The 24915-nt window shown below is 34.2% G+C and overlaps 1 protein-coding gene across 2 annotated transcripts in view; it reads right to left on the reverse strand.

Annotated features, from left to right (window-relative positions):
* The window catches only part of INTS6 (integrator complex subunit 6), a 50098-nt gene that overhangs the window by 19760 nt on the left and 5423 nt on the right, over nucleotides 1-24915 (reverse strand). The window contains exons 2-12 of one of the 2 annotated variants that reach the window (XM_044668242.1): nucleotides 20542-20667; nucleotides 19712-19866; nucleotides 11938-12090; nucleotides 11671-11803; nucleotides 10745-10839; nucleotides 6993-7103; nucleotides 5562-5777; nucleotides 4831-4957; nucleotides 4205-4347; nucleotides 2870-3104; nucleotides 1226-1600 (exon numbers count right to left, since the gene is read on the reverse strand). In XM_044668242.1, coding sequence (XP_044524177.1) covers nucleotides 1226-1600; nucleotides 2870-3104; nucleotides 4205-4347; nucleotides 4831-4957; nucleotides 5562-5777; nucleotides 6993-7103; nucleotides 10745-10839; nucleotides 11671-11803; nucleotides 11938-12090; nucleotides 19712-19866; nucleotides 20542-20667 — 1869 coding nt within the window. The remainder of the gene's footprint in view (nucleotides 1-1225; nucleotides 1601-2869; nucleotides 3105-4204; nucleotides 4348-4830; nucleotides 4958-5561; nucleotides 5778-6992; nucleotides 7104-10744; nucleotides 10840-11670; nucleotides 11804-11937; nucleotides 12091-19711; nucleotides 19867-20541; nucleotides 20668-24915) is intronic. The other variant, XM_044668243.1, reaches the window with a different exon arrangement.

A 24915-nucleotide genomic window follows, 5' to 3' on the forward strand; every position in this document is an offset into this window, starting at 1 on the left:
TATATAAAAGTACTCAGTGATTTCTGAGTTTAAATATTTTCTTTTTACCTGATGAGATTTTTTATTAAGCAAACAAACAAGAGTGTGTGTGTGTGTGTGTGTGTGTGTGTGTGTGTGTGTGTGTGTAGGTACATGTGTATCATGTTTGTACCTCTGCAAAGTTTTTACAAATGGTAGGTGCTCAATAAATGTTTATTGAATAAGTGAATTAAGTTATAGTAGTGAATTTAAAGTTAAAATAATTTCCATTAAATATCTACATATAGGGTAGCTAGATGGCTCTGTGAATAGAGAACCAGGCCTGAGACAGGAGGTCCTAGGTTCAACCAGGAGACCTTTTGTAGGTGTGTGACCCTGGGCAAGTCATTTAACTCCACTTGCCCGGCCCTTACAGCTCTTCTGCCATGGAATACTTAGTTTTGAAACTAAGAAAATAAGTATGGGTTATAAAAATAATTCTCTCTCTATGTACAAATTTTTCCCAGAGCCAGCTAGGTGGTACAGTAGATAGAGCAGTGGGCCTTAGGTCAGAAAGTCTCAAGTTCAAATCATTTCAAATCAAGTTCAAAATCAGACACTTACTGTATGACTCTGGGAATGTCATTTAGCCTCTTTGCCTCAGTTTCCTCAATTACAGAATGGTGATCATGTTATCTATCACCTGTGTCCCAGAGTTTTTGAGAGGATAAAATAAGCTAATATATGTAAAATGCTTAATACAGTGTTTGGCATATGACAGACAGGTAACAAATGTTTCCTTCCTTCCTTCCTTCCTTCCCCACACACATAACTGTTGTTAAGCTCATACACTAAAAAACATCCCTATGCTCATTTTAATAATCATGGTATTCAACATCCAACAAACATTTATTAAATGCAGTATGTATACAGCATTGTGCCATGGGAGGTATATAAAGATCAAATAAGCCAGGATCTTGATCCAAATGAAGCTGACAAGCATATGGCACACTATACTAGGAACAGTTAACCCTTGGTAGATACAATACATATTGACTGACTAAAGTGAAAGTATATATAGTGCAAAATCACAATTTTGCATTGGATGTGTCTGCATGCTGGGAGAAATTTCAACTTCTATAGAGATGATTATGCAATCAAAATGGACAAAAATTATGCAATCCTAAGACAGACTGAAGTATATAAATACTCCTCTTTGGCTACACAAGGCAACCAAATTTGAGGTGTATCTATTACTAGCACTTACTTCTTCCTGGCTTTCGAATTTCCTTCATTATTTGTGCTTTTAATTCAATGTTGACCTCTTCGTGGCTTCTGCAATGCATCAATTTTTTCCCTTTGTTAAGTGAAGATGCTGGCATGTTATCCTCAGCACATTGTTCTTTATCTCTTGGTTCTTCATGATTTTCTAAAAATCCACCAACAGTAAGGTCATTAGTTCCTAAATGATCATGGCCAAGAGCCTCTGTGTGATTGGTTGGTCGCTCCAGTAAATTGACTGGAGAAGAGGATGTCGAAAACTCAGAATCCATCGCATTCGGTGCAATGTCTGATGACAGTTGGTCTGCAACATGATTCTCAACCACATCATCCACTGCCATGTCATTAGTGGTTTCTGAAGCTAAAAACAAAGATAAGAGAGCATAAACATAGGACCAAATGGGAAGAATTTAATCAGAGACTATAACAGCATCATCTAAGGTTATTTCTTATATCCTACAAATCAACAAACATGTTGTGGTACTAATGTTTTCTTTAAAATAAATGTATTGATAGTAGCTTTTAACTTCTGCCATGCACTATACCTTTTAGATAAAGTATGTATAAGATATGCTTAATTCGTTATATTTAGTCCTTTGGTTGGTTTTTTTGGCCTTAGAGGAACATTTTTACTCAAGGCATTATCTCACTGTGGAAGGATAGCTCAATACTTGCCTCTCATTCTGTCTGCCTGACCCATCTCAGCCAAGCTAAGGAAGCACAATTAGACTTTACCAGCTATTATAAATTAAAAACAAGAGGTGAAATTATTAGCCTTGGAGAGGAAGAAGTATCAGTGGCCTCAAGCATGTAGTCCAGCTCTCCTATTAACTACCTGCCTAACTAGGCAAATCCCTTGATTCCTCTCAACTTCAGGTTCTCCTTCTATAAAACAAAAGTTTTGGAATAAATGGACTTTGAGGTACCTGCAAACTAACAATTGACACTTTAGATCAATTTTAATTTAACCAAATCTACGCCAACACAAACACTGACTGGTTCTAGATAATATTAATTCTGTGGACCTGTGGATAAAATGCTGGACCTGGGAGTCGACTAGATTTGATTTCTAAATCTTGCCTCAAAAACATGTCAGAGTAAGGGTCAAGGACTGTCACATCATATTTCTCCAGAGGTCAAGTTTTCTTATTTCTAAAATCTTTACCTCAAAAAAATGCTAAAACTACAATAAGATATTTATAAAATGTTTTGCAATCCTTCAAGTGCTTCATAAATGTTAGCTATCATTAGCATTCCCAAATCCCGAATTCTGATATAATAAATTCAAACTGCATCACACTATCTTATATATAGGACTAATTTTCTCTTGTATACTAGATTAGAAATTGTCATATTCTATAGATCTGTGACTACAGTCTTTGAAGAATTTACAAATCACAAAAGACAATATGAAAATGTCAAGGCCTTAAACAGTGACATGAATACATGAATGCTCAGTAAATTCTATCCTAAAGGAATTTTTTTTAAGTATGCATTTGGACAAATAAAAACCATCTTTAGAAATATATGATTCCTAATCAAATTACCAAATCTAATATATAATAAGAACTAAAGAGGAATCAAAAGACAAAAATAAAAAGAGGAGAGGGGGGACAAAAGTTTTACAAACTTTTATGAAGAGGAAGAGGCTTAATAAGATCTGGCTGTGCTTGTGCAGTTGGTACAGGAGGCCCTTTTCCTCCGATATGATTGTTCGCAACCGGAGGAGTCTGCTGTCTTCCTCTTAGAAGTGGAGACATACAACGACGTCTTTTGGGAATCCCTTGCATATTTGGTTCTCCAGGTCGTTTGTGTTTATTTTGAGGCCCAGATACAAATTCATCTGCTTCATCTATCATCATACCCTATAATGAGTAAAACTGATTAGTCAGACAACAAGCATTTATTAAGTGACTGGGCTAAGTCCTAAAGATATAAAGAGAGGCAAAATGTTCCTACTCTCAAGAAGTTCACGGTCTAATGGGGACAACTACAAGTAAACAATACTACTATTTAAAATTGATCACATCTGGCAAAATCAAAGTTCCAATGAAAAATACACATTAGATACCTATAAGATCAATCATATTCACTAATCCAAACAGGAAAAAAAAAATCTATTTACTTTTGTCCTCAGATGAACAAAATGGAAAACTGAATACCTTCAAATTCACTGAAGGTTAAGACCACTGCCTCAGACAATTCTCAATCTATTGCTTAGAAATACCACAATCTTCATAAGCTTTAGAAACTAATACTCTACCTTGAACAAATGACATGTAAGGAGATGAGGAAGGTGTTTAGCTTACATAGAGATATTAAGAAACAACTAAATAAAATTGAATACAAAATAAATTTAAAATAATTTCCCAAATGGCAATTAAAAAAAAAGCCACCAGAAAAAAGTCACTAAAATAATGGTAATATTGTCAATCTATTTACATTGATTTATTTCTGGAAAAGCATAGAGAACTCCTAATTACATAAAGAAAGAATTCATGCTAAAATATATGAATCCTACATGGCTTCTTAGTTTTGTTTTGTAAAGAAAAGTTTATTAGAGGGATGGGGGGGGGGGGAGAGGGAGGGAAATGAAGTAGAAGAGGGAGTTTTCCTTCATTCTAAATGACTACTGATTAAAACATGCTGTGGTCTGTGGAGTTTTTTTCCCTTTTTTTTTGTTAAACAAAAAAGTTCTTCAGGACCAGATTGCTATGCTAAACAGTGGATCCTTTTATTCAAAAGGAAGAAGAGGAGGAGAATCAAATTTTCATCCTGTCTGACTTTTTAAGGTAAGCATTACTGTATAGCTTTTATTACTATGCCTATTTTAGCTTCTGTAATAAAAAAAAAGTTATCAACATTTTTGTTTATGTTACAGAAATAAATTATTTAGAAATTATGCTAAAATTTATTTTTTTAAATTGATTCCTAATCATATTAAGGAAAACTTTAAAATAGTTACCTTTTTATCAAGCTTGAAGGGATTCCCAAATGTATGCAGCCTTCGAGGCTGGTCAGGATCAAGTTCTCTAAGAGGAGAAGGTATCTGCTTGAGGTACTCTTGATAATTCCCCATTTGTGCTATAGGAACACTGTGTACTTGATCTAAAAAAACAGAAACAAGAAAGAAAGCTCTACTAAATTAATTTTCATCAGACAGCATATATAATCAGTTATCAGTTATGAGTGTGGAAATAAAGTCTTTAAAATGTAAACGGTATTAGCATAATTTATATTAATATTATGGCAATTTTGCTCAGGGTTTTCAGAATCCTATAAAATATTCAACAGTGTAGACCAGTGAGAAATCCTATTATGAAAAATCCATGTTTCTTTCACTACAAACAGCAACATGTTACTTAGAAAATGGGAAAGAAAGTCCTGGATCCATGACTAGAATGTTTTATAAACTTTTGGCTCTGAGCAACCAGAATGCTGGTGTTACAAAATTATCAATGAATAAATACTACCACAACAGCATCACTTAAAAATAAGAGGTCTTTAATTCCCAAAAAAAGGTGTTAGGGTTAGTAATGGTATCATATTAGTATGAACTACAAAGGAAATATAAATAATCAGTACTCTAACCTTCATCTTGACCTTTAAGATATTTACGGGTTGTCTTCAAAAGATTAGACCTCATCCTTGTTAAGTGATCCAAAAGATTTCGTCTGGGTATATCATAAGCATTTCTAAAGGTCTGTGGCTTCAAATCCTATAATTAAAATATTAAGAGGGAAAATTTAAATCAACACTTTTACAAATGTAATTGAAATACAGTAAACTCTCTAATCTGTGAAATGGTTAGAATATTCTACTTGGCTAGTTCAGCCAGCAAAAAGGGGAAGGTGGTTCTAATAATTGGTTATACAAAAATGGTATGGATTGTCTAAAGCAGGAAACTTCCAGCACTGAACTGTTTGAGAAGAGTATGGATGACCATTGGTGAGACGCATTTATTGCAGGCCTTTCAGAGACTAAAGACTAGATGACCTTTAATATCCTTTTCTATTACTACATTTTTATGAAATAGATGGTAATGGAACTATGTGGTATACATAAATTATCAATTTTTAAAGAATCAGAATAAATTATTTCAAACACAAATGATACTAATCCTTGATAATTCGAAAAGTACTTCAGAACTGTGTAGTGCACCTTGGGGTCAACATTATGAACATTAGTTATTACTGTACTATAAATGTGTGGAAGGGCTGGTAAGAGAGTTCTGATAGGCAGAAAGTCAGATAACAGAGAGTTTATTGTATTCAACAACAAAGGAGCATATTTGAGGTGGTACTATTATGTACAACAATTACCTTATTCAGCAAAGCAACTTGGAACCCAGTGTATTCCTTCATGTTGAGGTCTAGAAGTCTGTGAGGAACTTCCTCATTAATTCCCTGTAGCAGCTGTTGAAAATCTTTCCTATATGCCATTGACAGATTGTGTGATCGGCTTCGGACCTTAATTCCAGTTTCCTGCACTACTTTTTTGCCTACAGATCCGATGACTCTATCAGATTCTATTTTGGCCTTAATTCAAAATAAATAGAAGTTGACATGATATATTCTAAACATTTTAATCAGATTATAAAATAAGTTTTAAATTTTATGTAAAAGATTCAGTAAAAATGTGATACACTATGAAAAATTATATATAAGAAACAAAAATCTCATTCACATGGTTATGTATTACCACAATTCTAAGTCATCTGAGCATGGTAAATTTCACATAAAGGAGCTAAATTCACTACATAAAAAAATGTTTATTTCTTAAGACTGCCATGTAAACAGCTACTACACTACACTATGATATCTATAAAATGTCACTTTACCATACATGATAATCTATAATCACACTCAGGAGTGATGAGACGGTAGGGGAGGGAAAATCTCACTAATTACCCAACAAGACTTCTTAACCCACACAAGGAAGTTTTTATACATATAACAAAAAGCAATATGATATAGTTCTATAAAGATTATTAGAGAGGGGAAAAAAAGGCATTAAAAAACAGAAGCAAATAGTTTTTCCATTTTTCCTAGTAGTCCATCAGCATTTTAGTCAACAGCCAATTTCTACCGGGAAAAGTCCATTTTCCAGCTATCAAAAAGTCCTAACGCATGTACTATATTTCATAGCACACTAATAATTTGGCAAGACAAAGCATCATTTACTGTTTTCAGTCCCTACTTAACTGACACAGTATCTTCATTTACTTTGAATTATGGCCATTATGATAGAATTTACTGTTTTGTTTTTTAGTGTGCCCAAGAGACTTTAAAAAAGAAAAAAAGAAAAACCCATATATTTTAATATTTGGAAAAGAATAAAAATACTAACACTACTTCCAATAAAAAGAAGCAACCTCAAATCAAACATGCAATTGTGCATATTAAAGAAAAAAGTATCAGATAAATTATAATTTCACAAATAAGGAATTATCAAACCTTAAACTGACTTAAAATAAAATTCAGTGCATTTAGACCACATGTATGTCATCTTATCTAAGATTTATTCCATGAATGATTTCCCATTTTCTTATAAATTGTTCAGTTACTTAAATACAAAAACTTTTACTGTCAATTTGGAATCTAAATACAGGGCTATCCTAATAATACTTGAATTTAAGAGAAGCCAAGCTGTCTGAATCATTAAGATTGGCTCCAGTCTTGTTCACTATTGTAATTATCAGTTCAAAATTCTTAAGTTTCCTATCTAATGATACTTCTATTTATTAACATTACCTGTTGACTCAATTTTTTGAGGTATGAAATGACACTATAACTAAGTCCATACTCCACACTGTCTGCTATAAGGTTAGGTGCTCCCATCATTCTAACAGCTTTCTTCAAGGGCTGAGGGGAGAAAAAAGCAATCATTAATACTACATCCCGACTTACTTACATTAAAAGAACTTGTGTGCCTGAATTATTGGAGGAGAAAAAGTCCAAAAACTTAAAGCAGTCCCTTGTCCCACTCAATCGTACAGTAATCAAGAAAACTGATTTATAAGACTAATAATAGAAGGTAAAATAATTAGATGGCCATTTAACTTATTTAAAAGGTGTAAACCTGGAAGGAATTATAAAGGATAAATCATTACTCCCTACTTTCATTTTTTCAGTTATATTTCATTTACATGCAAAATAACTAACCATTATTAGTATTCTAAAAGAAAGGACTGACACATCAAAGCCCAAGGGAAGAAAAAGTTGTTGCTCTTCATTTTAGTTGTTTCCCATTCACTGTGACCTCATTTGGGAATTTTTTTTTTTTTTTGGCAAAGATATTAACATGGTTTGCCATTTCCTTCTCCATTTTACCAATGAAGAAACAAAGAAAAAGTCAGGTGACTTGCCTAGGGTCTCACTGCTAGTAAAGAGTCTCAGGCCATATTTGAACTCAGGTCTTCCTGACTCCAGGTCTGTTGCTCTACCTACTGTGCCACTTCGTTTAAAAGACAGCTTTTTTTCTGTTTCATAGTTTCTGTTTCATAAATTATATCTATTTTCCTTTACTGGCCATGCAAATGCATAAATGGGTTTAAAAGGGAGAGAAAGGTGCTGGATTTTAAGACAAATCCACCACTATTCCTAGAAGGAAGAAAAGACTTTTATGTATCAGGTGCTCAACCCCTTCTCCCTCCTTCCTCCCTTTTAAATTACCTTGTATTTACTAATAAAAATGTGACATTTCCTCTCCCTCCTATCCCCCAGGGAAATAGAAGCTTCATCAGGACACAGACTATTTTTACTTTTGTCTTTGTATTCCCAGAGGCCTTAACAAAGTAACTTAGAAACAGTGGGCACTTAACTGCTTGAAGGACAAAATATTGCCAATAGCATAAACTGTTAAAATCACAAAACTTGTTAAGTACAATTCCTTTAATTCATCTCTTGTTGCCTCTCCTGTATAATCCTTTACAATCTTCCCCTAGATGGTCAGCAGGACATAGTGGAAAGAATAATGCTCCTAGGGTCATAAGACCTAGGTTGAAATCCTACTTCTGACACACATTAGTTTCCTGTGACTTTGAATTAGTCATTTTACTTCTTTAAGCTTGTTTCCTAATCTATAAAATGAGGTGAATAGTTGTACTATCTTACTTCAAAGGGTTATTTGATGGTCAAATGAGACTACATGCAAAGCATTATCAACTATGACAGTACTATATACAAACATAATTATGACCTTGCCTAATTCACAGGAAAAAAAGACATCTAGTAAGCTCCATTAAGTATTCCTTTTCATCCTCACCTTAATTATTTTTTGCCCTTCTTTGTATCCCTAGTACTTGAGTACTTCACACATAGCGTGCAATTAATAAATGTTTGTTAGTTCACTATTGAAAAATTAATTCTTCTTTAAGGCTTTTAAGATCATAGCTATGTTGACTCCTAAATCTCTATATTCAATTCTGACTTCTCACTTGCACAGTATCTTTTTTTCTCCAACTATCTATACTTCCACTTGGATGTCACATCAACATAAATTAGGATGTCAAAAAGTTAATTCATTATTATTTGTACACACTGGCTCTCTTCTCCAATGGCTCTATTTCTAACAAATTTCCTATTCATTTACTTGCCCTATCTTTCAACCTTGGAGTATCTGATTCTTTCCCTTCCCCAATTCCCTAGTATCCGGCCTTTCAATAAATCTTACTGTTTTTTGAGAATGTCTCTCAGATTGGTTCCTCTCTATTCCTATTTCTCATCTTCATTTATTCCTTTCTATTTCTCAGATTAATTCAATCCTCACATTTCACTCCAGACAAGTACTTCATTACACTTGTTTCTGAATAACTAACTACAAATGTACATAGCTAAGTTCTCTTACTAACTAGGGCTTTCTAACCCTTCAAAAATTAGGCTAATCTTAAAGCACTATTTTCAACATTCATTTCTTTGTTGTGAAGTGGTCCAACCACTCTGGAAGATAGTTTGGCAAGATAAATGAAAAAACATCAAACTGATTTGACTCAGAAATCCCAAAGAAGTGTAAAGTATATGTGTGTGTACACACACACACACAGAAGTGAAAAGTCCTATATATGCCAAAATATTCATACTGCAAGGTATAAATGTGATACAGATTTACTGGGTGAAAAATTCAGAGAAACATGGGAAGATTTTGCGAACTGATGCATAGTAAATTAAGAACCTGAAAAACAATAGATACGACTATAATGTACCCACCCCCAATAGTTGCTATGGAGACCTGAGAGAACTAGGAGTGTCTGCTGGGTCTATGCATTGCCCAGAGCCTCAAATTTCCAGTGGCTTCTTTCCAAGCAGCATGGCTTTGGAGTGAGAGAACTTAGGTTCAAATAACAATTCTGCCACTTACTCCTACCTGTATAACAATGGCCAAGTCATAATTCTCTAGAACTAGTTTCTTCCTATACAAAATGGTCCTAACAAACTCTACAGTCCTTGTTATCTCTGGAGCTATGTATGATCTTATAACTCAGAGATTCTCATTCTAACTGGGAATGTTATCAGAAGAAAATGTTAGTTTCAGTTGCCAAGTAGAAGCATAAAATCTCTAGCATTACCCAGTAGCATTTTGGCCATATATTTATTTTTTTAAAACAACATTTAGCAAGGTTTTTTAATGTTAATTTGGGAAGAGGTTCCCAGATCAATTAAAGTTTTGGAGTGGTATTCCCTTCATTCATGTTTCAAATAATCTGAATAAAACTTGACTGTAACACTCACTTGAGCACAGTTATTCCAGGCTCTCTCAGAGAATTACCGAAATATTGTCAAAATAAATCCATTATCTGCCAACTACATAGAAGGATCAGTGGAATAGTTCCTTTTCTTGAGTATGTCATACCTGAATTTCCTAATTTGTATAGGCTATTCAAATTCCTGGTAAAATGTTTATCAGTACTTTATATTTATGTACAACTTTGGCACAATTAAAATCATCCATAATAGAATTCTAGCTAGGAAAAGTTCAAGTTCTCAGTCCATATAAATCCACAAGTTCCCACTTGCTTTAAGGCTCCTTATTTAAAGGGCTACTTCTGCTCAGGAAACCAAGTTTAACATATTGCACCTTCCAATCTCACTACACCAACACAACTATGAAATTTCCTAAATAATAAACAAGGCAATTTTGTGTAAATGTAGTCTGCTTTATTTAGACTCACAGACATTAACCTGAGAGATGTTTTAAGGATTAGCCAAATGTCTTTTTTCCCTGTGGAAAGTAGGGCAAATTCTGAAGTTCTGAAGCTAAGCAATATACTCATCCGTGGTGGCAATAAATTTGAGAGCTGAGAACCTAGGCATCATGATTCCCAAGTCTAATATACTAATTGGTTGCAAATCTCTGAATCTTTTCCTTTTTATTTACTATCCAAAAGTCATCTGAACAATAGAAAGTGCTAATCAACAGGAAAATTTTTTATCATAAAATCTGAAGCAAAACATAAATTATATAACTGATTCTCTATTAAAAAAAAAAAAAGGTTTCATAATCTTACCCCAAGATAGTAGGGAGGCATGGTCTTCAAATAACTTTCAAATGACTGTCTCCACTTTATTGTTGGCTTTGCTTTATGCACCTTGAACAAGTCATCTAAAAATGTATAACATGTAGAAACCACCACCACTCAGTATTTATAAATACAAAAGTCAGTATCTAATTATTTTACAAGCATGTGCCTTTAGATTTGTAAAAAGCTGCTAAGAAATATATAAGCTAATTCCCATCATTACCTTTCAGTGAAATTTCTGATTTTTTTTGGAAAGATATTTCAAATACAGAATGAAACATGGGAGAAAATTCAAATAACTATAAACCTAAGGGCTTTAAATGAAGTTTTGTTGGTTTTTTTTTTTGGGGGGGGGGGGGAGTAGGATTACAAAAAATATAGCAAAAACCCATTATAATACATCACCCAGTATTGCAGATCTACATATATCAGATCCCAGAAGTTACCAACATAAGGGAGAGGGTTCGTCACAGAATATACAGATAACAGTGTTGTGACCACCATTATTAGGACTGAGATGATAGGACGGGTACAAAGGGGTCATCTCTAATAGTTGTGCTTAGCATCAATATTAGAGGTGTCTAGAAGCCAACAATTGTGAGTATATTGTGTATATCATAATTGGGGGTCAAATAACACTTTGATTTTTAATATCTGTTAGAGAGAAACTAAGGCAGTTAAATTCATACAAAGAAAAACACTTTCAAACATACATATACCCTTCATTTTATAAAGATACAAGCAACTGTTATGAACTTCCTCTTATTAACTCATTTTCAGAGATGTATACATTTCCAAAAGATGATAAAGGTTAATGTTAGAAAATTTCTAATAGAAACAACTCTCAAAACTTGTTTTTCAAAAACTACTTTTTCATACATCTCTATAAAGGAAAATCTACAAGTATTACTTACCTAAAAGAGGAAGGAGGACTGGATAATTATAAGGCATCACAAATAAATTGACACAATTCAATGCTGTACTAGCTTTCAAGTAACCAAAAGGATGGCCAAGTTCACTATATTTTGCACTATTGCTCACATACACCTGTTATAAAAAAATCATAAAAAACTTTATAAAGCTGATAAACATTGATGAAATTTAAACGATTATATTATTCATTAATTAAAATCTTCTAAAAATCTAGAATTTTGTTTGTAAATCACTATGTTTTACCTTACCTGCCAACAGGTTTGAGGGGATTTCCTTTCTAAGATAAACTGGGTCAGTGGTGACGGTTCTAATTCATATTTGTCAAAAGGCAGTTTATCAATAACCATTGGTTCACAGTCAGTACAAGAAAACTTCACTACAGGATGTGATGTCCGAGGTGGCTAAACAGAAAAATATGACTATTATCATCAAAACATTTTTTAAAAACACCTCACCTTCTGTCTTAAAATCAATACAAGGGGCAGCTGGGTAGCTCAAGTGGATTGAGAGCCAGGCCTAGAGACGGAAGGTCCTAGGTTCAAATCCGGCCTCAGATACTTCTCAGCTGTGTGACCCTGGACAAGTCACTTGACCCCCATTGCCCACCCTTACCAATCTTTCACCTATGAACCAATAGACAGAAGTTAAGGGTAAAAAAAAAAAAAAAATCAATACTAAGTATTTGGTTCCAAGGCAGAAGAGCAGTAAGAGCTAGGCAATTTGAGTTAAGTGACTTGCCCAGGGCCACATAGCTAGGAAGTGATCATCAAAATTCCTGACTATCCTCACTGAAAATAAATCAAGAACAAGAAAGCCATTTTATCAGCAATAAAATAATGGGGTTGGACTGGATAACCATTGAAGATCCTTACTAGCTCTAAATCTATGATCAATCTTATGATAATTAATGAATTTCTTAATTTATTTAAAAAACACTTTAATGAAGTAAATTTGTAAAGTAAAACACAAGCATTTCAAAATCTTCAAAGAATTTTAGTACTACTGCAAAAAAGGAAATTGACATCTAGATGTTTCTTTTAGGCAGTTTCCCATACAAAGACATACTTTTGAATTTTTCAGTCAAAATCATCTTCCACCAGCTAACCAAAAATGCTGGTCAAGATTTATTAGTCATTTAGCAATGCAATCCCCAGAGGAATAAAGACTTATTCCTTTCTACTTCCAAATACTTAAGTTTCTCTCCTTTCACTACTATTACCCTTGTCCCCTAAAAATTCCAGAATGAGAAATCCTACATTTCACAGAAAAATCTCTCTTAATTTTTTTTTTAGAAGGGGGGAAGGGGGAGAGTGGGTAGAGAAGGTAGCTTTATTACATTAAAGAAATCACTAAAATAATTTCTCTGGAGTTACAGTCACAAAATGACTATAATTAATAACTATAATTAGATGAATATTATAGTATATATTTAAGATGGACAATTTATTTGTACAACAATGTGATAAATAAAAATCAGCTATTTTCTAAGGAATGTTCCCCTGTTGAGTAATGAAAATAGCAAAGCAAAATTCCTACTGTTTTGTGTGGTGGCATCATTCCAAAATGACTTATTAAGTAACTGTTCCTAATAAAAGTCCAAAACAGGAGCTATTAGTTCTCTTATTATTCTTAAGGATTATTCTGAAATCCTATGAAAAAAATCTGTGAAATCTCTCATTGTGATCATTCAATGATCAAAAAGTTTTTGTTTTACTAAGTTATTTTCTAGGAACAATTTAAATTAAAACATGGTATATTATCCACAAAGGCAATAAATACGCCTAACGTCATCCAAAACAAAATCTTTTCCTGAAATATGTAATAAAAAGAACATTGGCTTTTCCTCCCAGAATACTGTTATAAAACAGATTAAATAATTCATCTTCTATTTTAGTGCCTAAATGTGGCACTGACATTAGTGAAACCTATAAATGAGCTAACTGTATTATTTTTTCCATGTCTAATAAACTGGACAAGACTATATTCTTCTGGAAGGCAAGATCAACCACAACAGCACCTAGAACATAACAAGTGCTGAATAAATGTTGAAAAAAATTTATTTCTAATAACAGAAACAAAAAACACCATCTTGACTTGATTCCCCCGTCATACTCTCAGCAATCACATCTATTAAGTTCTTGTTATAGTGCCCAAGAATGGAGTTTGTCTGGATCAAGTCACTTGAACTGAAGAGCAGCAAGTTATCTCACCCATTCACATCAGCAGTCTTACAGTACCTTCAATTTCTCTCTTTCCCCCCAATGAAGCCTGTCTGTCTTGTCTCTCTCATTCTTTTTTTGCCTTTAGCTTTCCTTAACAACCTAGATCTTATCCTCCTCTCACCTCATCTCCTGACATATGCTATTCACAACAATCCAACAATCATTCATTAAGCTCCTACAATATGCAAGGTACGCTGGTGCCAGACATACAAAACCAAGATAAAAACTTGTCCTGAGACATAATTCCACATAAATGACAGCTTTGAGATAACAGAAGAATACGTCAAAAACTAACCCGATAGTCCTTTCCCACTTAGTATTTCCAAGTTCAATGTATTTCCATCAATGGAGCCACCATTCTTCCCACTCATCTTTAATATAAAGAGCCATTTTCCCCTTCTTCCTAGCTCATTAAATTCAGATATCAAATTCTATAAAATCTTCTTTTGAAACACTGTCCTTATATTCCACTTCTTTTGATATGTTCACATTACTTTGTTTAAAAGAATGCTGTAATAGCTTCCTAGAATCCAGGTCCCACTGCTCTCTCAAAAATTAACATACTAAATCCTCCAATTTAATATGTTAAAGTGGATATTTTACCTTTTCATTCTCTTGCTTTAAAAAAAAAAACAACAAAAAACAAAACACAACACTTAAATGGCTTCTAAGTTCCTACTAAATAAAGTACAAACGCCTTAGATTTCACAATCTGGATCCTTATTTACTTTCCATCTTAACACTCCACCCAACACAAAAAACCCATGTACCTACTACACCAAATCAGACTCATCGTTCCTAGCAAATAAGACTTCTCTCTTTTCATACCTTTGTCTGTACTCTCCTTGGATTATCTTTCTAAGTTCTGCCTGTGGAAATAGTATTTCAATCCCCAACTTAAATGTAATTTAATTTACAAAGTCATCTCTGATTAGCTCTAACAAAAGTGACCTCTGCTCCCTCTTCTAGCCTCTCATTGCATTTTGTACCATTCTTACAGTACAAGCTGACACATAAGCTATCTGTGTTCACGTTTTATCTGGAAAGAACACTTGATTCTAGCCTAGGAATATGACACTAACTTGCTATGTAACCTTAAGCAAAATGATTTATTCCTATGAATCACAATTTTCCTCATCTAAAAATGAAACTAAGAGTTTTTAAGATTCCTTTCTCTCCTTCCAACTTGGAGATTTACTAAATTATGTGCATCTTAAGCACAAAGATCTTGATTATTTACCCCCTAAGCATAGATTCTGCCTTTAATACCCACTCAATAGCCCTCTCATTGACCTCCATATCTAAACTCAACAAATATACCTGAAATGAATGCACAAAATAAAACACTATGATGCAACCAAAAATAAGGGCTTATTTCTGGTTATTATACCATATGAAAAATGTAACACAGATCCAAAAAGAGGTCCAGAGGAAAGCAATTAAAATAAAATGTTCAAGGGCAACTGAGGGACTAGACTTCCCTTTTTGAGGACAAATTAAAAAACTTAGAAGCTTAAATATTAGTGATGCTAATGTAGCACTGAAAAGGAAGGAGTAAACTTTCTAAAGTCACCTCTGTTATTATAATGACCAATTCAGCCCGACCCCAGGAAGAGCCTGAGTAATGTAGTAGAGAGTTGCTCTCAAAAGTAGGAAGAACAAGGATCTGTGTGAGGAAAAATATCTCCATCCTGCTGTGGCACCCCAAGGGTAGATGTAACATCATATCTAATGGCCTGGCTGGCCTGATATCCCCTGGAGTGAGTTTGAGTATCAACGTACAAAGTTGCTGTGGAGGGAGGAACTAGGGGGCATTTAAAGGCAAGCACAGGAAGGAGAAGCCTCTTTACTTCCACTCTTCAACAGACTGGCTCCCTCAACTGGTGCATGGCGACTGGCAGTCAGCATGGAGGAAACCATGCTGGGCTGAACCTGGGACCAGATCTTACCTTAAATTAGTATGGCTAAATCTCTCCCTCTTCTATCACTTTTCCATTTTATTAATAAATGCTTAAAACTCTGGCCAGACCCTGTTTTATTCCTAACGGGTTCAAATTCTGCCTCTGACATATACTTTTTGTGGTCATAAGATATTTAAAATCTTAGAACTCCAAATAACTTTGTAAAGACATACTGCATTTAGTGGAATTTACACACTGGGAGTTTCCCTATGGGAAAATTACAGGTTCAGATCTACCCAAAAATTAATAAAATGGCCCCAATATAGTTTGCACATCCATATGTACAACCTAATAATATGCAAAATTATTTCTTAGCTATTCAAAGTCTTGTTCCATGTTAAGTTTCCATTCTATTATCCAACAAATGTTCAACCTCCTAAACAAATAGACTAACAAATAAATGCATAATACATTATACATAAAAACATCTCTACATATATAAAGGAATTTAAAAACACTATCTTCATTTCAATTTACTTACTAGCCATTCATTTTATATTAATATCAATGAAAAAATCAGATCTAATATAAATTCATACCTTCATACATCTTTTTTCAAACACTAAGTAAGACTTACATATAAACTATTAACATTACTATATATGCCCAGTTGTTGGGAATGTTATAGAGGGGAACTTTCAATTGGGGACTGAAGTGTCCTATTGGACTAGGGACTATGAAGACCCTTCTAACTAAGATTCTATGATATCTCAACACCCTAGATTAAGAGCTAATTCATAACAGAAACTGAAACTGAAATCTCAACATTTTAACATTACAAATGTCACAAGAGAAGAAACAGAAAAATAGGACCAGAATGGAAAGATGACAGTATATTAGAAGAGCACAGGGTATGGAGACGGTGGAGGGAAGAAGTCCTCTTGTGGGGCTGGTGAGTAGAGGGGCAGAACCTGTGAAAAATGTCCTGGGGCACCGTGGAGAATAGGAGGGGAACAGACCCAGCCAGCGGGGCATGAATGCCACATCTTCACCAACGTAGTACTAGAATATTTCACTACACCTATTCCACTAATATGCCATATTCCATGTGAGGAAAACTTTTCCTCTTGAGTTAAACAATGGACAAAGAAAATGACCAGTACCTTTAGCATACACACAAACCCATAAGAGATTAGTAGCAGAACTAAGCCTGAGCATACACACATTCTAAACATAATTTCTGGTGAGATGACAATGGTTTAGGGCAGTATGGGCAAACTATTCCCTGCTAGCTTAGTTTGCCCATCACTGCCTTAAGCAATCTCCTAATCACTATGCCCCGACATCCAGATGTAGTGATTAGGGAATTGCTTAAGGCAGTGATGGGCAAACTACAGCCTGGATCTGGCCTGCTGGGAATAGTTTGCCCATCACTAGTTTAGAGACATAAATACTCAACAAAAGTCTTACTTCAACACTCATCATAATATGGAGATGATCCTGCATCCTTGAGGGGTGGTAGCACTGAAACAAAAGTTCCACTGGCTATGACCAAGCTGGAAAGACTTGTTTTGGAAAGAGTATGGTTCTGGCAACAGATTGTCTCTTTGTTGCATAAAGTCCAATCTAGCAAAATATGGTCCTTGGTAATATGTTAATTGAAACCAGCCAGAATAAAGTGATTAAATTAAATGTTGATAGAAACACGGAGAAACAGGCCTAATATTACAATGTTAGAGCAGCTATGAACTATTTTTTTCCTAAAAAAAGAGGGGCATACACAATAAAAGCTATAAAGTTATTCATGCTTTTTTATCTAGAGATTCTATTACTAAAGTTAAGTCCTAAGGGCATTATTGAGAGGGTAAAAAAACTGTAGATGTATGAAAACATGAAAGCTCTGTATGTTATGACAAAATAACTAAAAATACCACAAATGCAATGAATGGGAGAAATGACTAAAAAGATATTTCAATGTAATAGATTGTATTTTGTTATTACAAGTAACAAATATTGGAACTATAAAGAAAATAAGGGAAATATTTGAAGAAAAGAGAATAAGAATACTACATATCATGGTTTTAAAAAAAGTCACAAAATTAAGGGAAAAAAAAGCATCCAAGTAAAACAAATCCAAGGGGAACTCAAAAGAGGATGTTTATATTTCCATACATATATGATTTACATATTTAAATGAATTATAAACAATGTGCAATTTGTAGGTTTGCACATAATTTTTTAACGCATTTGTTTAAGCTAAATATTTTCAGCTAATGCTGGTGGTGATTATTAACAAGTATATAATTTTTTTAAGAGTGAAAGACGAAAGGTACAGAACTAGGACAATAAAAGGCAACAGAATTAAGAGACCACATTTTCAGCTTTGTAATCTACTACAATTAGGTATGAATTTCTATAGCATTGTACCTACAAGATGCAATCATCATCCTGGATCTTTTAGTTTTTTTAATTCCAAATTCCCTCTCTTATCTTTCATTGAGAAGGCAAGCACTTTGATACAGACCAAATCATAAGAAGGAAACAATAACAGCTAAATGCAAGCCTGGGTCATAAGTTTCCTTGGAGAGGCAAATAAATGACATGATGGAGATGGTTTTATCAGGCATGTAAAGGCAAAAATAAAACATTTCATAGGGTACTTGGTCATACTCTATTACATTATTAATTATAAATATCTGCAAAATGACTACCACAAAAATAATTGTTGTTTATGGAGCAACTTCTATCACAGATCCACATTTGGACTCTAAAATTAAAGTCCCCGATACAAGCAAGCAGAAACAGCACTAGAGAAAAGGAAGATAGGAAAAGGAACTGGTCTAGAGCATCAAAGGAATGATCTTCAAGATAAACTGAATTGGTATATAGCAAATTCTTAGAACAATCACAGATTTTTTTCCCCATATGCTTACTTTCTAATCTTTACATAATAATCAGTTTTTGGTCACCAGTTTCAAACATTGTGGTCTATAGTCTTTCAATCTCATTTACCCCTCACATTATACTACTAATGAAAAGAGAAATTTCACCTACCTTGCCATAAGCTTAAATATACTATTTGGCTGTGGGTATTTTGGACTTACTTAAACCAAAATTAAATAAAACTATTTGGGTAATTTCTAAAGGACAGAGAGTACTTGGTTCTTTCTTTACTCTTTCTTTAACTTAGTAGATCAAATATATGATCCCATCCACATAATCATGTCCCCAGAATAAATACATCTTTGAAAGTAACATATGTGTAGACAGTGATATGTCTATATAGTTGTTGTTCAGTCATGTCCAACTCTTCATGCCCTCATTTGGAGTTTTCTTTGCAAAGATACTAGAGTGGTTTGCCATTTCCTTCTCCAGCTCATTTTACAGAAGAGGAAACTGAGGCAAACAGGGTTAAGTCACTTGCCCAGAGTCACCAAAACTAGTTAAGTATTGAAGCCAGTTTGAACTCAGGAAGATAAAGTCTTCTGACTCCAGGCCTGGGTATATATATAAAACACACAAAATCTAGGCTTACTATATAGAAATACTCTGTAACAATGAGGTTACCAAAAACTGGAATGTTCTTCCATAGGAAGTAGAAGATCCACCCACCCCAAAATATTTATCAAGTATTGAATATTTATCAAGTATTCTGTAAAGGGCATTTTTGCCCATATACAGGTTTGTACTGGACACTTCTGAGGTACATTATGAGATTCTGTGAAACTTTAATTATCCTTTAAGAGCTGATATAGAATTTTGAACAAATAGATTACACTTCTTCCTCAAAGAGACTATACCTTTTACTGTCTTCATTACAACCATCCACAATTTAAAACTAATATAAAAAGAGATTTATTTTCACATGCTTCTCACACCACACTATTTCTGACACTTACTAGTGTTGGAGAATTTTGATCTGGCCAAAAGGATTCTGGAACAGGCCAGTGACCTATTGGAACCCCAGTTTTAGGGTTTGGTCTGACGTAGATAAGCTTATGACAGCTGTGCCAAGGTTGAGATCCAAAAGGTCTTGATAGTTCTGTCTGCCCATCTGTAGTTAAGAAAGTATAAAAGACGCATTTGTCATTAAAATTTTGACACAAATTTAAATGGTAAAATCAAAGTGATTATGAATCCTCTAATAATTTATTCTATGTAAGAAAATACTCAAGACCAACTAAAGTATGGAACACTACCTCTATCATGGCTTAAGTTCTCCAACAAAGTATTTAAGTTCTATAATTACCCAAATCTGAAAATTTACTATTATCATTTATTCCTAATAGACCAACTCTACTAAGCAACATTCAAATTTTTGAGATAGATCTCTTAGAGCCTCAAAAAACAAAAAAGGTAAAATTGTGCCTATTGAGTTCTGTCTCCTCCTACATTCATGACTTTAAAGTAGCCTAATAATCTTATAATTTATAGTCTTAAGAGAATGAATCCAGATAAAGGTTGCCTACAGGTATAGATGAAGACCTAATAATGAAGGTTCATCCCTGACCCTTTGGGCCCCCCAAAATTAATGGATTTGCCCACACTGTCAGTAACAGATAAGCAGTGGGATTGTCAGAACTTCATTATTTATTTTACATACATACTCTCTGTTGGCCACCACTAAAGTTTTAATATCTCTATATACTGCCATATCAAAATAATTTCTCAGTTCTAATTTTACTACTGCTGATGTTTACTTCAAACGTCTACTAGGAAATTACAGTACCTTCTATGGGGGAAGGATCTGGTCCTGCTTTTTCAAAGTTTATCACCACCCCACTTTGCACCTTTTGCACCAAGGACTCCAGACACTGATTAAGCATTCTTGGAGAACACACAGAATATGAGCGGCCTAAAATAGAAAAGCAAGACAAAAACTAGTTAGCCATCAAAATCCTCACCTTTACAAGAAAGACCATGAGCTATAAATTCTACAAAGGTAGGGACAAGAGCTTTTCTAAACTGCACCCCTTCTCAGAGCCAAACTCTCTACTCTGCACACAGTGGGCACTTAATGCTGATTGAACAAAACTGTCCCATTATTGATAGTGCTAACAAAATGTCAACTTTATTTCATTACTTTATATAATAGAGTAGATTTTTAAAAAATATTATCAGCAATACTCGTAACATATATTTTAGAAATTGTTACTAAATTTTTGGACAAGTAACTGTGGTCTCTCCACAACACAACCTTAAATACGAATTATATTTACCTGATGCACATCATAAATATTAAATATAACATATATTTTCCTATAACAGGGAGTAATAATAATAAAATAAAAAGTAATAAATAAATCCCCTCCTATCTAATTCCTTGAAATATAAACAAAACAAAGCTTAACATATGCCAAAGCTAGGAATATTCAACTCAACATTTACCAAGTGAACTATATGCATATAGCACTGGGAGAATATACAAAGTTAACAACAATACCTTAAGGTGCACAAAATACTTTACTCAAAAGATCTGGCAAGGTATATTGTAAAACCATTTATCTTCTTCATGCAGATGAGAAAATTACTACTTCTACTAATAACTTACATTCACATAACAGATTTACAACATACTTTCTATACATTGTCATTTGATCCTCATAAAATCTCCACGAGGTTAAATGCTACAGATTATTACTTCCATTTAACAGATGAACAAATCCAATGATCAAAGAAGTTAGATGACTTGTCAAAGAATCACGTCTGAGGCAGGATTTAAATCTAGGTCTTCTTGATTCCAAGTCCAGCACCTCTAACTTCTATCCATACTGCCTGCTTCTCACAGATACTGGTCAAATGACAGTGTAAAAATTAAGATTTGAACCCAGAGCTCTTTACACTAAATCAAAATACTCCAAAAAATTAGGTATAGTCAAAGGATCACATGTTTAGAAACAACAAACCACCAGAAGTCATGTATCATAATTTCCTCATTTTTATAGATGAGAAAACTAAAGCCAAAAAGCTAAGTACAGTAAGAAACCTGAGAGAAAAAAGTGGCATCAGTGGGATTTGAACCCAAGTGCTAAGACCTCAAAAATCCAGTGCTCTTTCCCTTACATTGCCTCCTTTAAAACCTTGCACTCAGACTTTGAAGACTTTTAGAATAATACACGACAATAATAGATGTGCAGGCTTTAGAGAATCAGATTGAGGATGAGTGAAAGGAATAAACATTTATGTGCCTAGTGCTTTACAAATAGTATCTCATTTGGGCCTCCCAAAAATCCTGGGAGGAAGGTGTTGTTATCCAAATTTTACAGTTGAAGAAATAAGAAGATAGTTGTTAAGAGATTTGCTCAGTCACACAGTTAGTAGCTGTAGCTAGATTTGACCTCAGATCTTCCTGACTCCAGCCCAGCATTCTCTTTAATATGCTACTCAGCTGTCTCCAATTTAGGTATAATGGAAAGAAAACTTTTCAAGACATTAGAGTCACTCCAAAGTGGGAATGTGCTACCTCCAAAAGATGAGTCTTCTGTCTTTATTGATAGGTGATATCAAATGACTACTTAAAGAGAGTTTCTTGTGTGGATACAGATTGGACTACATGGTCCTAGGAAGTCCCTTCAGTTCTTAGATTCCAAGAAAAAGCTAATATTAAATAAAGAGCTAAAATTTGTATTAATGAAAGAAAAACCATTTATTAAACACTTAGTATATGCCAATCAGTATGCTCAGCAATGACTATATGTGTGTGTGTGTAGATAGATAGATAGATAGATAGATAGATAGATAGATAGATAGATAGATAGATAGTCTAAATATAAGCAAACCAGTTCTTATCTCCAGACACATTTTTTAAAAAACACTTACCTTCTGTCTTGGAACCAATACTGTATTGGTTCCAAGACAGAAGAGTGGTAAGGGCTAGGCAATGAGGGTTAAGTGACTTGCCCAGGGTCAGTTAGGAAGTGTCTGATCCAGATTTGAACCCAGGACCTCCCATCTCTAGGCCTGTCTCTCAATCCACTGAGCCTTCTCCAGATACATTTTAATGAGGAAAGATAACATATACAAGCAGAGCTAGACACTAAAGCTTACAAAGCATTTTCCTTATGACGACTTTCTGACTGTGATATAAGCAGTATACTGCCTCCATTTCACAAATGAAGAAACTGATGCTCAGAGATATTGTGACCTACTCAGAGTTAGAGCACATACTGGGACTCAGGCCTGGGTCCAAGACCAGTCCTCTTTTCACAATATTAGAGATTCTTAGCTTTTTATGTCACGAGCCCTTTTGGTACTCTGCTAAAGCTGAAGGAACCTGTCTCAGTATAATGCTTTTTAAATTCATAAAATATAGGATTGCAAAAGAAATTAATTATATTGAAATACAAATTTCAAACTTTTTCTAGAAGTTCACAAATCCTAAGAACCACTATACTACATCATATTTCAGACTATACACGACAATGAATAACAAAACTCTTCTAATTCAGTAGTGTCAAAAAGTTATTAAAGAGCATAAAAGGCATTCAATAGCATTTCTTAAATTCAATAGTAGCTACTATGTGTCCTAGATATTTAGTTTTTAAGTATACAAAGCAAAGCTATATATAACATTTCATCACTGTAGTCTTAAACCTTTGTATGTAACTTTTTAAGTCCCCTTCTAAGCTGCCTTCCCTCAAATCCCTTCTTCACCAGTGGCCTCAATTCCTGCTTTGTTCTTTTCCAATGGAACAAAAAGTCTTCTGTGATATCATTTAATTTTAGAAATAGTTTACATGTAAATAATTAATGTTAATTGAGGCATACATACACAAATACTTGTATTTATTGGGGGGGAATTTTTATTCTCCTGTTGAGATGTTTAAACTAAGCCCTATCACAAATAAACTCCTCTTTTTGTATTCCTGGTGGGTTCTTTGGATACAATTACTGGAAACTACAAGAAAACCTAAAATGTCATGGCAGATCAAATGATAATCAAGAAATCCAATAAGGAACTATAGTTAAGTTGATTTCATTGATCCAAGAATTGCCCAAAAACATGTGTTCCAAAAATACACAGGCAGCAGATGAGAGGACACCTGTGGAAAAGCCAACCCTCCTCATTCAAGCAAACCACATAACTGGCTTTCAGAGTGCCCAGAAATTGGCCAAATACACGTAGCTTGCAAGTCTCATATCTGGAGACAGCTGGAAAAGAATATTCTCCCCAAAAGTCCCACAAAGTTTGAAGACCTACATGTGGGATATTGGAAGGATCTCAGAAAGGACTACTAGACACAGGAAGCAGAGGCCAATCTGAGCATGGAAGCACTGAGACCAGGATACCGCAGGCCCATAGCACTCTAAATACCTCAAAGATCCAAGTGGGCCTAGATCTAGGAGGTAAAAATTAATAAAGGAAGATAAGCCATCCCATCTAAAAACATAGCAGGGGGCTGGCACAAAGCCTTCATTTAGGAACTAAAATGGGAAAGAAGAGCAAGCAGAAGATTCAGGCCTTTATAATGGATCCAGACCTGTCCAAAAATCTAACCTGGAAAATATAATTCTCCATAACCATAAATAGAAAAATCAAAGGAAAAAATTAGGTTTTCCCATATGGCCTAATGAATATCCAGAATAAAGCAAGAGGCACATGAAATAAAAGCTTTATTTTTTTTTTAGAAAAGACTTTGAAGGAAAGTAGAAAAGTAGATAAAAAAAATCAAATAATACGTAAGTAATGAAATCTCTGAAAAACTAGAATAAACCATGTGAAAATCAATTATTCCAAGAGAGCAAGTATTGGAATGAAATAATAAAGACTGAAAAAAAATTAGGAGAAAATATAAGATATATGATATCAAATACAAAAAAACAACTGACTTGAAAGGTCAGGGAGTGAAAACTTAAGAAGCAGTGGATTCACATTTCAAGAAATCACGAATGAAAGATAAAAACAAATTTAATCATCACCTCCTGATACACGCACCAAAAGGAAAAAGATCTAGAGCTCCCAAGTCAAATAATAATATACTATAAACAGTCCGAAACCATGAAAGGATCACACAAGAACTGGCAACTTCTTTAAATGAACAGAGAAGAGGGCATCTGGGTAGCTCAGTGGATTGAGAGCCAGGCCTAGAAATGGGAGGTCCTA

Source organism: Gracilinanus agilis, chromosome 3 (genome assembly GCF_016433145.1).
Source record: "Gracilinanus agilis isolate LMUSP501 chromosome 3, AgileGrace, whole genome shotgun sequence".
NCBI classification, from domain to species: Eukaryota; Metazoa; Chordata; class Mammalia; order Didelphimorphia; family Didelphidae; genus Gracilinanus; species Gracilinanus agilis.